The following is an 18773-nucleotide window of genomic DNA, read 5'->3' as shown; positions in this document are numbered from 1 at the left end:
CCCGTCCCCCAGGGTGGTGTAACTATGGAAAGAATGTTTGAATGCGAAACCATTTGTATGTGATGTATCTTGTGATATAAATGATTTGAGTGATTATGAAATTGAGAAATGTGATTTTGCAAAAGTTGTTTGCAAAAAGGAGTGTAATGATGAACATGAAAATTGTATTGATAGAACTTCTAGCTATTATAATGACAATATTGGTTTGAAGATTATGGAAAGAATGGGTTTCAAAGGTAAAGGTCTAGGAAAGGATGAACAAGATTAAGGAATCTGATTGAGACTACAATCAGGCCAAAATATGTAGGTCTTGGATATGATGTAGGTAGTGGAAAGATGAATATAGGTTCAAGACAATCAATTGAAAGCATATAGATTATGCAATGTTCACACTATAACAAAAAAGAGCATACAAAGGATAGATGTTGGGATATACATCCTTGTAATATTTGTGGTTTGAAAAATCACTGTTATAAGACATGTTGGACTAGAGATTGTAAAAAGGATTCTATAGCAGGTTGTATAAAAATAGATTATGGATAGAGCTATGGATCAAATTGGCAAAAAATTACATGAATGATTAGAGGTTTATTTAGGTACAAATATTCAAGTGTAAGAAGGAATGCAATAACATTGGGAAACAAAATAGAGAAAGGCATCAAAGAGGCAAAAGGTTATTAGTGAACCCTGTCGCTGGCATTTGTGATATATGATACAAGATTATCAGTGGATCATGTGAAAAGAGGAAATTGTTGGTATAAGATTCAGCCAATTGCTGACAAAAAGGCTGCAGCCTTGGGAGACACTATTAATGAAGAAATTAACAGATATGAAGATTATCAAAAACTGACATTTTGACATCATGTAAAAGAAAGGATTTGGATTTGTATCCAACAACATTTGAGGTTGAAATTAGGGGGGAGTGTTGGAATGTGTAATTTCCCCTCAAATGAAATATAAAATAATACTAGAGGATTCTAGAAACTCTAGTTGGATTACTAAAAAGGGTTAGGTAAAATTAATTTTTAATTCTATAAAGTTCTAGAAGTCATTGTGTAGATAGGTTTAGAAAATTCTATTTGTTCTATGTTCGTTAATTTAGATGTTTCCGAAAAATCAAAGACCCCTGTAAAAGAAGCACAATGTAATATTTTTTGTATCAATAATCAGGCAATGAAGTGATTCTATAATTTCTACAAGTGCCTGTAGTGTGTATTCTGTGTTTAATTGTCATTGTGGATCCAATCCATGCACCCCCATCACATATTACCTCAAAGTAATATCAAATTGGCAAGATTAAGGAAATCTTTAGAAGATTTCCACCATTTGATATCGCATTCGATATCATGAGTATTGGTCTTCCAGAATATCAACAAATGATATTCACCAAGTACTCAAAAGGTTTTGATATCACATCTGATATCAAGAGTATTGGTCTCCCAGAATATCAATGATATTCACCAAGTACTCAAAATAAAGTTTGATATTACATCTGATATCAAGAGTATTGGCCTCCTAGAATATCAATGATATTCACCAAATACTCAAAATAAGGTTTGATATCACATCTAGTATCAAGAGCATTGGCCTCCCAGAATATCAATGATATTCAACCAAATACTCTTTGAGTAATGACCTCCCAAAATGTTGAGATGCAAGACATTCACTATATACTCAATTTGTTTGATCTCATAATACAAGTTATTCTAAGTTACAATAACTTCTGCAAATACAAGTGACGTCATTTGAAAGTAGTCACTTCCTCAGAATGTACACAGGGGCTAAGCCCATTAAAATCACATAATCACAAGGTATATTCATGAATCACAGTCCTCTTGATTGCTACAATTTATTGATCACTAGAGAATCCATCTCAACATGGTTTGCTCCCTTTGAATCAATGTGATCAAGATCATTGAAGGTTGATTGAATCACATCCTTTATCTGCTCCCTCTCTTTCAAGGTTGCCTCTAATGAAATGTCAGGCTCCCTCTGAATCACAATCTCCCTTTTTCTTGTAATAACATTCTCAGAGGAAAAGATCAATGCAAATAGCTCTTATAAAAATATAAATAAGAGAGAGAGACTACAAAAATACTCAAGCATAATAAATAGTTTTGCATAATAAGACCATTCCAATAAAATATAGATAAAATATATTTTGAACATATATGCATATATTCAAACTTCTATATATATACATTAATCTATATTTTAAGATATTATTTCCTTATTAAGAACACATATTAATATAACGTGATCATAAAAATAAAAGTAATAGTGAAAATAAAAATGCTTATCTCGTTATTTTTTTATTTTCCTCTTTTCCACATCTTTATCCACACTCATTCACCTTTCTTTATGTTTGTCGACCGATTTGTGGTAGGTCCCTTGCCTTTTAATGATATTTTTTCTTCCTTCCTTATATATGTTCAAGATTATTCATTTCGGAATGCCCCATTGGCATTTTGTGATCTTGTCTCAATCCAAGAAGGCAATAGACTCTCAACTTATATTGGTCAAATGAAAGTATGATTAATTTGTAGCAATATCAATGAATGAAAGTACAATCGATCCCTAAAGTCCATATTCTTGCAAACCAAATCACTGTAAACATGCTCAAAGCCCAACAATGCCAGCTCATACATTTCGTAACCAATCTAGAAATCGTGGTGATAAAATTATAAAGATCTTAAATCTTTTCACCACAAGCAAGTGCTGATAAATAATCCTCATCATCAAACACCAAAAACTTAATCCTTGGCGATGTGTCGACCACATTTCATAGTCTCTAGACCTTGAGATTTGTCAACAACTTCCACAACTACATGACAAATTGGATGTATATTGTTGTACAAAGGTTGGTTGTGGGTATCCACATAATCTTCCAAATTGCATGCCTCTCCTTTAATTAATGAGTGGATCTGCATTTTAATAACCTTCTTTTTTTCGTAATGTTGGATGCCTATTGAATATTCGATCCTTTTCACCTTCGCGTGCTTATTGCAAGACCCATGCGGATATGTTGACCGGGACCATGTGGAGGGGGCCACCATTTTAAATGGTCCAATGTTCGTTGGTTTTCTCACCAATGGAAAATGCAAGATATGTTGTCCTCTCGGTTTGCTACAAATAATATCTGTGTTGAGGAATCACATAGCACTTACCCAAATGTGAAATAATTATTCTCACATCTACATCAAGAGTTTAGATATAACACAGGTTCTCTTGAAAATAATACTTTCTTCAAGAGAATATGAGATGATAGCATATAATATGTTTCATGTTTATACACTTTACACTTTGATAGTTGTCTGATTGCTTCTTTTCAGTTTCGCATACTAATCACTTCCTTGGACTTCTATGTTAAACAAGAGGTCTAAAAGCAGTGATCTTGGAGAAATACGATATCCTAAAAACATATAAATTTAGCACAGGGGTTAGTTTTGAAACTATGGCAACTGGAAGGAAGGTTCTGATTCAAATTCAAAGCTACTTGTTTACTAAACCATCTCTGCTCACAGCGTCACCATTTCCTAAGTCAGGCTTTTCACCAGGAGTAACATTGGTTACCAGATGGTGGTATGTATCGCTTGTCATTGGCCCTATTGTCTCCAGGGAAGACTTCTCAGATTTGGCCCTATTGTTATATATTTAGACATTCACCTCTGCATCATCGATGAGAAAAATACAGCTTCTTTTCACTGAAAATCATTGACTGTCTGAATGCTTCCCATTTCATTTTTAACTCTATCAATGCGGGTCTGCATATAAAATTACTCCCCTAGAATTGTAACCTGTTCTGATACCATGTTAGTTTCTTAGGATCATTGCAAATGTGCTAAGCATTGCCATTGTATTTGGTATGTGTTTTCCAAATGGCAGTGAGCCTCTTATTTAAATTGAGAATAAGTCACGAAGAGACATGTCCCATGAATGTGACATGTCTGTTCGATAATTAGATAATCAATATAATTAACATTTAATCATTGTTATATATATATATATCAATTATATCAATTATGTTTATCTGACAGAAGCTACCAAACATCAACACATGCATACTCTTGTCATTTGGTATTCTTTTCATGTGCATCATTTATCAAATATTCCCCATTCTGCATTACCATTTTCCTTTGAATTGGATTACAATAGACTTCAAGCTTGCACATACCGCAATGTTAAGAGAAGATATATTTCTCAAAATTACACATAGATGAGAGAACTAATGTTTTGAACCACACTTTAGTGTGGTCCAAAACATCAATCCTCTAAAATTTATTTCTGCTATTATGGATGAGAGTTTCCTATTGAATGATACTTCTGTTGTTATTCTGAATGCTATCCACCATCATCTGGCATATTGCTTCCATCTAGAAAACATTTTCATTCTGTAATATATGATTTTCATTATATAGATATTATCATTATTTCTTAATATCATCTACAATTAGTGTGTAGGCTTAGGCATTACCATTAATCCAAAATTGATTATTGTGATTTAAATTATTTAAAACCACACAAAACTGCGTTCATAACCAATTGAATTAATGTAGTCATTATTAATTAAAGACACTCCCCACGCTAGATGCAAACACGGCAGAATTTAAAATATAATCTAAATTAAATGCTCATTTTTTTCTTAATTTTGATGATATGGCAAAAAAATTATTCTTCTACCTGCTTGTTTTTATCTATTGCAGATAATCTGTTCTCGTTTAAGGATGCTGAAATCAATCAATCATATCAGCTATTGATAATGAAAGTTAATTGGAAGCAACGGAAAAATGGAAGAAACAGCATGCCTAAAACAACTGGGAAGAAAAACAAGAAAAATAAAATGAAAACTCTACTGAAAGAGTAGCCAAGTGCCACAAAGAAAAGCTGAGGACTAAAGTGATGCTAAATTGCTAAAAATACTAAGAACAACCTTAGGGAATACGGTAAAAACACTAGAGTATCACCAAATAACCCACTTGCCCCCTACTCTCCCTATAACCATGCCACCACATTCTGTAACCTATGGTTCCTCGTAAGGACATTAAAGCTTTACCATAGCCTTGGTAATTTTTATATAGCACAATAAGTCTGAAACTTATGTGGCAGAAAATTGATAAAAGTTGTAATTTGCAATTATTAACTGACTCAAAAGTAAAGAAGGTTTCAGGTCCTAGGCGCCAATTAGATCAGACCTTATTGCCATTGATAGGTTTTATTTTCAGTGAAACCCAAAAAGTCATACACTAGGGCTCGAGACATATTTCAAAGACAAGTGTGCTTCTCAAAGATGGGCACGCTTTATGGAGCTGAGGACATGTGCAGGAGAATTATTTGGCAGGCAGAGCTTATCGTTCACACATCAGTAGACATTTTTCTCTATAGCAATGTTATGGTAACTCAATGTTGTTATGTTGCAGTTATTAAACAGAGGAGATGAAAGCTCCTTATATAGAATTACAAGGACGATGTTTCTAAAAGAAACAATCATGAACTAAAGACGAAAATAGAAACTACTAAATAAACTAAAGACCAACTAAGATGACTATTAAAGAAACATTATAATATTATAATACCTTCCCTTAATGATCATTGTCTAATGGATTGCTTTTGGTCACAGATTCTTCAAAGTGTCTTGTTGCTCCCTAGACCCTCCCTAGACTTGCAAAATGTCAATGACCAAGAGTAGCGAAAATCCATCCAAAAAAAAACATAGAAGGGTATCCCCTTCCTTAAAATGCTTTGCAACAAGAGACAAGAGCCTGCCACAGACTCTGCCACTAAGATAAGGCTGCCACTAACCCTCACAAAATCAACAAAACATCTAAGCAGAAAGCATCACAAAAACATTCAACGTGATGTTGGATAACACAGCTTCTCTTCCCTGAAGACAAAGACAACCACTGAAAACAACTAGCACAATTTTGAGGAAAAATGAGCAAACCCTTCAAACTTTGCAAATGACCATGATGCCCCAAAAGAGACAACAAAAAGCCATTATTTTTTAGGAGAAAAATCAGAAAACTTGACTCAATTTTTGAGGTGAGTAATTGATCAAAACCAGACAATAGAATACAAGAAGAAAATAGAAACTACTCAATAAACTAAAGATTAACTAAGATTAACATCAGCTACACTATGACAGTGTGGTTCAATTATAGAAAATTTTGCTTCATCACTATGTAAGATTATATAGTAATATGTTGCTAATAGCATTAATATGGCCTTTTTTTTCTGCTATTGATGTTATTTGTGTTGGACTGTCCACAATTCAATTCATCTTTATAAATTATGCTAAAATTTACTCTCTCAATTTACCATGTTTGTTGAGTTTTAACCCAAATTATCTAAACAAGCACTGGACTATAGTGACACAAATTAAAATTTAACGATATCTTGCTAAGCACACAGAAAACAATGAAATTCTTGTTTAAAACAGAAAATTATATGTTAAACCTCAACTGAATAATTCTAAAGAGGGCTATGTGAAAATTCTTGTCTAAGACGCAGGTTTCTAAATAAGACCCCAGTTGACAGAATCACAATCCCATGGTCAGAAATAAATACAACAGGAGACCTTAGGTTTAAAAGTTACCGAACATGCGGGATAGGCCTATGGTGGAAAATACAACTAAGAATTTTCACATCTTGTAAAATCAATGCGGTATATCTGAGTTGGAAGAAAAAGCTTACAGTATGTCCCGTTGCAGCAGATGAAGTTAGAAAATCTAAGCTCTCACGAAGAATTTTTGAAATTAAACAAAGTCCCAGCTGAAGTTGTGTGGAATGTTACAGATGAATCGAAAAAGAAAGGCGATATTAGAGCCCAGAAAAAAAGTGATTAGCTCTGGAATTTGACAAATATCGAGAACAAGGATTCGAAATCCGTAGATAATATTCGTTTACCTCGATTTCGGTCTGCATTGCTTTGACTGGCAGATGGGCTTGAGATTTGTCGAGTTTACGTGATGCTGGCAATGTTTTTTTGAAGTAGGAAAAGTTGATTGTGAGAGCAGGTATCGTGCAAGGTCGTTAATAATAGTTAATGAAAAATGAATAATAAAAGAATGGTATTCTTTCCTACCAACACGCCTTCATCGATTCATCAGTTATAAACTTATAAATTGCCATTAATATGACTAGTTATTGCTTTCTTATTGGAAGTCGAGGGTTTGGGCTTGTTTTTTATTTCCATGCTTTTGATTTTATGTGTTTATTTTATTTATTTATTATAAGTTTTTCTTAGTATTTTTGTATCTATTTATTTTTTAGTGGTTTTTTTAATTTTATATTTTTATATAGTTGTTAGTTTAGTGATAGGTTATTTGTGCAACTTCCTTCTGCGGATAGTTTTTATCTCACTCTATTTTTAACTCTTGTTTTGATATTTATTATTTATTATTTTCACTTTATTGTTTTTCTTTTTTATTTTATATAAAAATATAATTACTCCATATTAACTTATAGTGATATCTATTTATTTAACTTTAGATTTTTAAAATTGATTTAGATTTTAGTTTTTAAATTTTTAAAAAAAATTATATTCATTTAGTTTTTTCTTTAAATATTATTTTTTAGTTTTTATAATTTATTTAGTTAATAGAATATATAATTGTTGAAGACATTTTTTTATATATATTTTTTTAATTCTCTTATTAATTTTTCATAATAGATTTTTTAATGAAGTTTTTATTTAAAAATTCATATTTGATAAATTGAATTTAAATAAATAATATTTATTAATCTATTTAAAAGATTTTAGTTAATATTATGTTATTTAAATATAAAATTATTAATAATCTAATTTATTTATATTTGATTATATTTTAAATCTTTACTTTTAAATTTTTATTTTACAATTTTTTAAAAAAATAATTACTTGTGATCTTCAAATTAACATTAACTCATGCTATGATCTATATATTTAACTTTTGGTTTTTAAAATTGATTTAGGTTTTAGTTTTAAAATTATTTTATTTTTATTTTTTATATTAGTTTAATTTTTTCTTTAAATATTCTTTTTTAGTTTCTATAATTTATTTAATCAATATAATATTTGTTAGAGATTTTTTTCATATTTTTTTTAATTTTTCATAATAGATTTTTTGATGGAGTTTTCTTTAAATGATTTTTTCATATTTGATTAAATTTAAATAAATAATATTTTTTAATCTATTTAAAATATTGTAGTAAATATTATGTTACTTAAATTGAAAATTACTAATAATCTAATTTGTTCACATAAGATTATATTTTTTAAAATTATTTTATTATCGAGAACCTATCAGCTTATCGTTGCAAGCACAAAAGCATGCAATTGCTAGTAATATTAAAAAATAGTTTTAAAATGTTATTGTAATAAGGTTCATTAGATAATTCATATTTTAGATATTGTTATATTTGTCTAGAATATTGAAAATACATGTTGATGGCTTAAAATATCTTGCTTAAAGCATGATAAGTTAGGTTGGCTCTACCCAAGGAATTCATGGGGCTTATGTTGAAACTATTCAAAACATAAGAGTTTCTTTTCTTCTTTTTTTGTTGAACTCAAGCTTGTTGAAGCCATTTTGAGCATGATCGTAGAACTTTCTCTCCTCTTTTAGGGTCTTTGTACAATGGACTTGAGACTTTATTGTATTTAAGGAACATTTTCTTTGAAACCTAGACTAGGTTGAGTTCCCTAGTCTACCTCTATCACACTAGCCCTTCCTACCCTACATTATAACATCACTAGAGCATATATTCATGTTGAGAAAGAATATATCTTCTCAATTTGTCCATGTAAAAGGGATTTTATTAAGACTGAATGATCTAAAGACCTTAAGTCCTTACCTAAAGAGTCATGTATCTCAACTTATCAAACACTTATTAATGGTGTCAATCCTCGTATTAGAAGATCTAAGATTGTCCTCTAATTATCTAATGCTCTAATTCTCATCCCAAGTGACTTAGTGGTGACTTTACCTTAAAATTGATGAAAACTAGCATGTATTAAACAATAAAATGTGCCCAAACCTCGATACTCAAGTTGTTAATTGTTGGCCCTAAGTTTTAAAGCATGATAAGATGAAAGATCATTCAAGGCTCAACCCATAAGGGGCTCATTGCTAACAATGAATAAGCGTCACTTTACTAAACAACCTATCGCGATATTGTTCTTCCATCATAAGAAATCATTCAAACACATTTTACCCCTATCACTTACTATTGTCACGTAATCTAGCTCTTGAGATAAAGGGAGGTGAGTTAGGAAGAAGACATTTGTAAGTATGATGCAACTCATAGGGGAGGATTTATTGAAGATTTTCTATAGATTTCATAATGAGCTTAATGGTGATAGCACACCCCTCAATTCCCCTTAATTTCATTAAATAGTTTGGGTTTCATTGAACCTGGAAGAAGTAAATCATGCATGATTAATGATGAAGGGCTTTCCCTTATTAACACAAACACATAGAGAGTAAAATGGAGAAATAACAACGAACTAGAAGAATGAGAAACTTGTTTTCTATTATCTTCAATGTAATAGAATTATAATATTAAAAAATATGGCATACATAACCACATGGGCATTTTCATTATAATATTGTACGAGCTAGAGCAACCATGTACATCCTAAAAATTGTCTTGTGTAAATTTTAATTGTCCAAGAAGGTTCTAGAAATTTTAATCCTAAATTTTGAGTTCAACCATCCCTAAGGCATTATTATTTTATATATTTTATTACTATGGAATAGACACAAACAACTTTCAAAACTCAAATGAGTTTTTGAAGGAAAAAATATATTTCAAGTAGTGCAACTTTCAAAGACCATAACTTTTTGTGGTTGACCCAATTGGTAATTACAACCCCATTTTATCTTGACGGGATGGACTACTACCAATTTCTATCTTCTTCCACCCACCCCTGGTGGCCATAGGACTATCCTCGAGCTAGTAGGCTTTCATGGCAAAATGTCACTCTTGCCAAGGTATGACTACTTTTGGAGTCTCAAACACCTTAAAATTAGTGTTCAAAGCTTTTCTACTCTTCTACCAATACAAAAAAAATCTAGTATATTCAAAACTAGACTTGATCCCTGCAATTAACGTTTATTGGCAAGCTAATATATCCAAAATAAACCTCCAGGGAAGAAATTAGAATATTTTGAGCTCCAACGACTAACTTACTAAAAATAGTAAGTTTCCAAAAACTAATAACTTTGCGCTAAAATAGCCCTTATTGACAAACTAGTTAATATTTTTGGGTAACGTAATATTGCCCTTACACCCAAAATGTTCTTACATCATACACCTAGGGTAATTTGAGAAGCAACCTTCTCACATCTCATGTGATTAGAGGAAAACAAAGACAATTAACCTCCTCCCTTGACAACCATGATGAATCTTTAACTAGTCTTCCTTTTCATTTAACCATATTCTTCATATGTTTTATTTCTTGTGATTATGCCAACATGACTATCCAATATATCTTCAATCTCTTACATAGTTGAAGTAGTTAATGTAATATTCCATTATGCTTCTGTAACCTCATCTTCAATACTTCATGATACTCTAATCGATCTGAATATTAAACACGTGTGAAATATTGAGTTTGTTGGGAAACTCTACTTCATAAGTAGTTCATGAATCATGTTTCTTCAATATTTTGCTTGGTCTAGACTTATTCATCTTCAACTTATTATATGTTCCTATTGGAAATATATCCTTCCTCAAATGAACCATGACTTTATCTCCAATTTGAAATTATTTATGCCTTCTTTTCTCATCTACCTTATTCTTGCATTAGATATTCACTTTTTAATGTGTTTCCTTATCTTCTCATGTAAACTCTTAAAGTGTTGTGCAAAGTCGTCAGCTTCAGCAATACTTGTCTCCCATCTGTCCAAATTTCTTAATTATATCTAGCATTTATGGGACTACTTCAAAATGCTATCTTAAATGGTGATTTACCACTAATCCTATTAACATAATTATTCTATGAAAATTGTGCCTGTGGTAAAATCAAATCTCATCCCTTTGGCTTAACTCCAACTAAGGATCACAAAAAATTCTCCAAAATCTTATTCACCACTTATGCATGTTCAACAGTCTATGAATGATGTATTAAGTTGGTCTTCAAATCTATCTTTAACTTCTTCCAAAATGTTTTCCAAAATTATCCAACAAACTTGTTTTCTTGATCTTAACATGTGCTCTTTAATAGACCATGTAGTCTCATCATCTCTTTATAAAATAATTTTGCCACGTGAACAAAATTAGTATTCTTCTTGCAAGGAATTAAACATGTGATCTTTGAAAACTTGTTTGCCTCCACAAAAATTGAACTGTTCCCTTTTAAAGTCCTTGGAAAACCAAGGAAAAATTCCATACTAATATCCTCCCATAGTTTCTCTAGTACAAGCAATGGCTAATATAATTATGGATTCTTCTTGGCTCCCTTTTACATCTCTCATGTTTTGTAACTTTAAACAATTTTTTTAGCATATTGTTACAACTATGGCCAATAATAATTCTCACACCAAAGAAATTGATTGTTTAATCTTAATTGAAATGTCCAACCAATCATCCACTATGCTTCTATTTGATTAAGTTCTCTCTCCTAGAACTCCTTGAAATGCACAAGCGACTATCTTTGAATAACAAACCATTCTAGATTATAAAATCTAAATATCTTCTCTTGTCTAAAGGAACAAGTTGTGTACAAGCTCTCCAAACCTCGCCAAAACTAGGATCCTCGAGGTATAAATTATTTAGCTCTTTGAATCCAACAATTTTAATCTACAATGCTATCAACAAATTATGTCTCCTACTAAGAGAATTCATAACATTATTAGAATTCTTACTCTTGTGTCACAAAATAAATGTATAACTATGCAAAGAATCTATGTAGTTCAAATTCCTTTGATTCAACTTTCCTTGACTATTCAAATCTTATAACTCTTGATGATAAAAAAAACACTTTAGGAAAAAGATAATGACTTTGGACATCCTCAAAGCCTAGACTATAGCATAAAACTCTCAGTCATAAAATAATACTTTATTTTGGCATCATTCAACTTCTCATTGAAATAAACAATGAGTTTACCTTCCCAACTCAAAAATAGTTCCAATAGCATTACCACTAGAATCAGAGTTTACTTCAAACACCTTATTTAAATTTGGAAGTGCTAAAATAGGTTGTGTAAGTTTTATTTCAAAACTCTTTGTTAATCTTGCAGTCCACTTAACTCTTTCCTATCTCCTTTTATTGTTTGATTCAAGGGTCCACAAGTACTACTAAGATTTCTAATAATCTTTTTGTAAAAGCTAGCCAAACTATGAAAATATCTTACCCTAGTAACACTTCTTATAATAGGTCATTCAAAGATAGCCTTTAACTTCTCTAGGTCCATTTTAAGACAATCTTCTCAAACTACAAATTCTAGATTCACCAACTCCTTCAAAAAATTGCACTTCTTCAAATGAATCGAATATCCATTATAAGTTCTTCTTATGTCTTACTTAAGATCATGGTATCAACCAAATAAACATTGATAAACCTATCTAGAAACTCTATATTACCTCATTCAAGAGTCACATGAATATGCTTAGTGCATTGTTTAGCTCAAAAGGCATGACTAACCACTCATACAAGACCCAATCATACAATACAAATGTGTGCCTTACTTTCCATCTCTATTTCAATTGGGAGGATGTGTGTGTGTGTGTGTGTGTGTGTGTGTGTGTGTGTGTGTGTGTGTGTGTGTGTGCGCGCACATATATATAGGTATATATGTCTATATATAGACATATACATATATATGTATATATGTGTGTATATATACATATATATACATATGTATATATATGTATATGTGTGTGTGTGTGTGTGTGTGTGTGTGTGTGTGTGTAACCATAGCAAGGCACTCAACTTGGTTGTTCATGTCATCTACCACCCTCTTTGAATAGAATGCCAAAATACTTATGTAATGCCTACCCCTATTTTACTTTTCATGTTTGATTGTTGAATTCTTTTAGGCCAGTTCTATGATTAGTGGTACTTGGTTACTGGAATTTATTGGATGTTATTTCATACTTAGTTGATATATTTGATAAGCTACTTGATACATGGTTATTTTAAGTGTTAATGTTTATCCTCTCAATGATGATGTTTTGTATGTTCATATAATGATTTCAGTTATTTCATGATGATATATAGATTGATTTTTTATATGTAGTTTCTATGGATACCCCATACTTGCATGTGTATGGTGTATTTGTATGTTTTACTTTATGAATGATGTTTCTAATGTGGTTGAGGGAGGGAGTCGTAATCACCTACTAGTCGAGATCTACACAATGCACTACTCTCCACCATTGCCTATTTAGTTTAGATTATATGTGTATGTACATACTTAGATTTTATGTAGAATGTGGGTACTTGGCATTGACTTCCCTAAATTGCTAGGATGAGGATGCCCTATCACAATATTTCAATGGTAAAAGAGGGGAGATAATTCTAGAGTCCAAATCCTAATCTTAAGCAAATTGTCCTAGAAAGTAGGACAAGTATTTGAGTTTTACCCTATTTGAATTCGTCAAGTGATGTGAATTCATGATTTTGACCCTTGAGTTTGATTTAGTGCTCTACTCTTTATAATGGGTTTTTGTATTTAGTTTTGTCGATCTGTTGTGATTTCAATTATAATTAAATCAAATAATTGAATATTAAATGATTTAATTTAACAAAGATTAGATAAATAAAAAAATATTTAATTATATTTAATTAATTAAATAAAAGAATTAAATTTAAAAGATTTAATTAAGTTCTAATTTTTGCATAATTATATTTATTAATTTAATAATAATTTATTTAGGAGTTTCATTTTTATAATAAACTCTAAATATTATTATTAGTTAAATTAATAAATATTTAATTAAAGACGTCTTGTAATTTAATAAAAGAGAGAAAGAATAAATTTAATGAAGTTTATTTTAATTAAATTGCAAAAAGGTTGCACATATAATTAAAATATAATAAAATAATAAAAGAAAAGGTTTCGAGTGATTGCATAACCAAAACCCTAAAGGGAGAAAGTTCTTTATTAAGAAATTCGAGCTCATTTCTCTACACATAGTTTTGAAGGAGCCAATTTTCGAGAAAGAGGGTTTTTAGAAGCAAGGGAATTTTCTTGCAAGCTCTAAGCATCCGATCAGTTAATATTAGATTTAGGTAGGATCTTGTTGAGTTTTGCGTAGTAATTTTTCTTTTGAAATATTTGTCTTCTTCGTGTTTGTGGATCTGTATTCAGAATCTAATTGGATTGAAACCCTTATTTGTGAATTTATTATTCTTCATTTTCAAAAACATCTTAAATGAATTGAAGATTGGAAACCCTTGTTTTGTAAGTTTTAGAGATTCATATTTTGATTGATTACAATTCGGGTAGGGTTTGGAAAAGAGATCAAATTTTGATATAAAAAATTTGATTGGATGTTCATATTTTTCATATAAGATCTTGTATGTAAATTTATTTTTAAATTATACATACATACATACATACATACATACATACATACATACATACATATATATATATATATATATATATAATGTAATGGGGATCGAGGTCACCACTTCCCCATCCCCGAGCTACAATAGCAACTTGGCTACAAAGGTAGCCAAAGCTGTCGTGAGCAATCGAAGCTGCTACAACAGTAGCCTACAGGCCTATCCAAATATAAGACATGTGACTTTATTTTTATTTTTATTATTAATTAAAATTTTTAGTATATATATATATTTTTAATTTAAAATTTTAATATCATTTTTAATTATTATAAATTAATTTTATTAATATTAAATATTATTATTAATTTTAAAATAAATATTATTATATTGTTAATTAATAATTATGGTTATTAATAAATTAGTATTATTTTATTAATAATTTGATAATTATTACTTTAAATAATTTAATAATTTTTATTGAATTTTAATGATATTTAATAATTTTTATTGAATTTTAATGATATTTAATAAAAGCATTAGTTTTATAAGTTAGCAGTAAGTTGTGTTATTTTGGTTTAAAAGGAGAATGGATTCAAGTATAAGGAAATGGTTCCTAATACTAAGGAAATTCTATTAATTTTTGTTTATTCAAAAATATTAGTATTTATGATATTTTGGAAATGAAAAATAAAACCCTAATTGTATATTGAACTCTTATGTTTTCAAAACCAAACAAACTATGGAAACTCTTATGTATTGCATGTTGGGGTTCAGATTTGACTTAGTGTGTTGACCATTCAGGATGATTACCAGAGATTTGGGAGTTTTTTCTTCTATGATGATGTTATGGTTATTTTTTGTTATGATCTTTTATAACTAAGCATGGTGATATATTCACATATTTTCTATGACGAGTTTTGATCAGTGCTTTCCAGTTGCTTGTATAAAACTGAGGTGATTATTGTGATTTTTCTTGGTGTAACCTTTAAGTTTTTGATCGATTTTTTTTGGTGCTTTCCAATTGCCTGTGTAGGACTAAGGTAATCATTGTGATTGGTCTTTAGGTGCTTTTTAGTTGCTTGTAAAGGATTGAGGTGAATACTGTGTTTTATCTATAGGTGCTTTCTAGTTTCTTGTAAAGGATTGAGGTGAAAATTGTGATTTTATGATTTGTACTTTTCATGAGCTTAGGGTAGGTAATCTATGTGTACATTGGGAAGTGGCTTGCAATGGAGGTTGGAGCCCTAAAGAGGTTGTCTGGGTAACCCATTGTAAGTTGTTTTAATAAGTGATAAGATTTCATTAAATGAGAGTAAAATGAATTAATAAGAGTTAGTGTTTTTCCTCGCCCATACCTTAAGTGGTAGTATAGGCTGGGATGGGAGTAGAGAGGATGCTTAGTTGTGACCTTGCCTCATTAGTATGCCTTGTATATATGAAAGGATATTGATGCCACATAGAGACAATAGGGGGCCAGAGCCTAGAGAGACTACCAAGGCAACCTTAGAGTTGGTTCATGTGATGACACTTGCCCACTTGCATAGTAGATTTCCTACATGTCTTTGTTTCCTCTGGGATCAGATGATACTTGTGTCTCGATACCTTTGAGATAGATTATTATCAGGATTTCCTTAACCTAGATGTTGGTTATGGCTTATAGATTGATATCCATATGGGATTTGAAATTATCTCCTCAACACATTGGGATTTGCAATTATGTTTCTTATATCATTGAGATCTGACAGTTAGATGTCATTGTTGGATGTACTTGTGTAGTTATTCCTTTCTTTTTTATCTTGTATTTCTAGTGGATGATTATATTTTGCTATACTATATTTGGTTTTAGAGATCTTACAAGATGATGTATTTTATTTATGATTATACCCCGTGACTTGTAATGTGGATGATCATGCATTATGGTTATGCCAAGTGGCATCTTATGTAATTATATATTATTGAATTAGAATTGTATTTGTAATAATTATTTGATGTATATTTGTTGTGTATAAAATTTAGTATCAATAAAACTTATTTATTGATGCAGGAGCATCCCTGGTTGGCTTGCAATCCTATAGGATGGTGTGGTTTGCCTTTGGAGGAACTTGGTTGAAGAATGAAGTGTGACTCGGTCAATACTGAGTTGGTTTGGTTTTTGTGTTAACCGAGTGACTCAATTAATGAAGACATTCAACAAATATTGGAGCTCAACATACATTATGGTGCTCGACATGCACTGGGAACTCAACATACACTATGGTGCTAGCTCAACAATGCTTGGAAATTTACTGATGCTCAGCTTGGTCTTGTTGACACTTGGCTTGGTCTTGGTTCCTATTAGTGCTGAGTTGTTAGTGAGTCAACTTTGGGTATTTAATTTGTGTTGTAGCCAACTTATGGCTCAACATATATTTAATGTGATGGATTTAATTTAATTTGTAATGAAATGGTCCGACTTGTGGCTTGGTTGGGTATAAGTAGGGTTTTTTTGGAGTCTTTAGGCATTATCATCTAGCTTGGAGAAGAGGATAGAGGTTAGATGCAAACTTTAAAGAGCTATTAGCTACGACTTGAGAACTAGAGGATTGTTTGCTGGACCTGAGGGTACAAGTGTGGATTCTTCTTGGTGTTCTTATCCAGTTGTGGATCTAGACTAGCTAGGATTGGGATTGTAAGTTGGATCTTGCAAAACTAATATTGTAATTGATGTTTGTTTGGTCCTAACCTTGGAAGCCTTACAACCAGACATATTGCATGTAATCAATTATTTTATGAATAAAGAGTTGTGATTTGGTATTAGATCTTGCATTATTGTTGCATGTTGTTGTGTTTCCATTGTGTGATTATTTGATGGGGGTTTAGACATCTCCTTTGGGGATTCTCTAGCCTTACACTACATTAGGTGGTATTAGAGCCTAGTTTTTCTTGAGCTTCTTGAGTGTGTGAATCAATTACCGAAGTCAAGGCATTTTGCACCAAGATCTTGGGTTGGAGAAGGTTGATCTTGTGGAGCTAATTGATCTTTTGGATTGGTGGATCTATTATTTTAGGTTTATTTAGAAGATGCCTCCAAGAAGATTGGACCCTAGGGAAATTGATGATCTTAGTGATGTTGTAGAAGAAAGGATCTCAAAGAAGATTAGAGTAGAATTAAGATTTGAGATTACATTGATGAAGAGTGGCATGATTGCTGAAATTGTGAGTGCTTTAGGTGGTGTACCTAGGCATGTGGGTACTAATGATGGCTATGAGGAAGTTGATGAAGACTTTGAAGTTGTTGGATCTAGTGGAGAGGATAAAACTAATTATGTGGAGTGACCTATTGGAACTAGGGATGGTCAATTTGCTAGACCTAGATCCAAGTTGAAGTTGAAGCATAAGATGGAGGTTTTTAATTTATTGGGTACTTTGACTCCTAAAGACCAAGTTGATTGGATTGGTGAATTAGATTAATACTATAAGCTTGAGGATATTGAGGATCCACTTAGAGTAAGGTTGGCACAAACTAAGCTAAAAGGACATGCTGCTCTTTGGTGGAAATAACTACAAAGAGACAAAGAAGAAGAAGGTGAAATGAAGATCACTAGATGAAGGTTGATGGTGACTAAATTAAAGGCTAAGTTCTTTCCAACTGATTATGAAATTGTGTTGTTTAAGAGGTTGCATAATCTAAAGTAGAAATATATGACTATGAAGGATTATGCCAAGGAGTTCTACAAGTTGACTATTCGGTTTGGGCATAGAGAATTATCAAAAGAGAAGGTAGCTTGGTACATTAATGGTTTGAGATTCAATATTTAGGATGAGGTTGGTATGCTGAATATTTCTTCAGTTGAGAATGCTTATTAGTATGCTCTGAAGGTAGAAGATAAGTTAAAGAGGAAAAGTCAAAGTAATGCTAGAGGGAAGGAGAAGCAGGATAACTCGACAAAGGCTAAACTAAGTGTTGAAGGTGGACCAAATCCTATTGATCAAAAGAGAAGGAAAAGTGGATGTGATTTTAGTGGTAATTGTTTTAGATGTGGTAAAGAAGGACATAGATCTTTTGAATGTCCTCATGGTAGGAAGGTTGCTATCGTGAATGAGGTTGCAGTCCAAGACAATCAACCTAAGAAAGGAGAGAGTTTACTGACTTGACAAGTAATGGTTGGTTAGAGGACACTGGATTATTGTTAGAGGACTAGTTTGTTCAGGATGCATTGTAAGTTTGGTGTTAAAGTCTACAATGTGATTGTGGATGGTGGTAGCACTGATAACCTTTTTTCTAAAGAGATGGTTCAGA

General features: G+C 31.4%; 1 protein-coding gene across 11 annotated transcripts in view; it reads right to left on the bottom strand.

Moving 5' to 3' along the window:
• LOC149577593 (uncharacterized) overlaps positions 1-7085 on the bottom strand; it is a 111782-nt gene extending 104697 nt beyond the window's left edge. For 3 of the 11 annotated variants that reach the window (XM_089824536.1, XM_089824543.1, XM_089824565.1), the window contains exons 1-2: positions 6904-7085; positions 6691-6768 (exon numbers count right to left, since the gene is read on the bottom strand). Coding sequence is in view for 1 of the 11 variants with exons in the window: in XM_089824565.1 (XP_089680691.1) it covers positions 6691-6768; positions 6904-6921 (96 nt within the window). In the remaining 10 variants the exon portion in view is untranslated. The other 8 variants (XM_089824513.1, XM_089824521.1, XM_089824505.1 and 5 more) reach the window with 6 other exon arrangements.
• Positions 7086-18773: the final 11688 nt, after the last annotated feature.

This window comes from Cupressus sempervirens, chromosome 1 (assembly GCF_028749045.1).
Source record: "Cupressus sempervirens isolate cs-2001-9-10 chromosome 1, ASM2874904v1, whole genome shotgun sequence".
NCBI lineage: Eukaryota > Viridiplantae > Streptophyta > Pinopsida > Cupressales > Cupressaceae > Cupressus > Cupressus sempervirens.
Note: the sequence above shows the minus strand (reverse complement) of the source record. Positions and strands in the feature narration are given on the sequence as shown.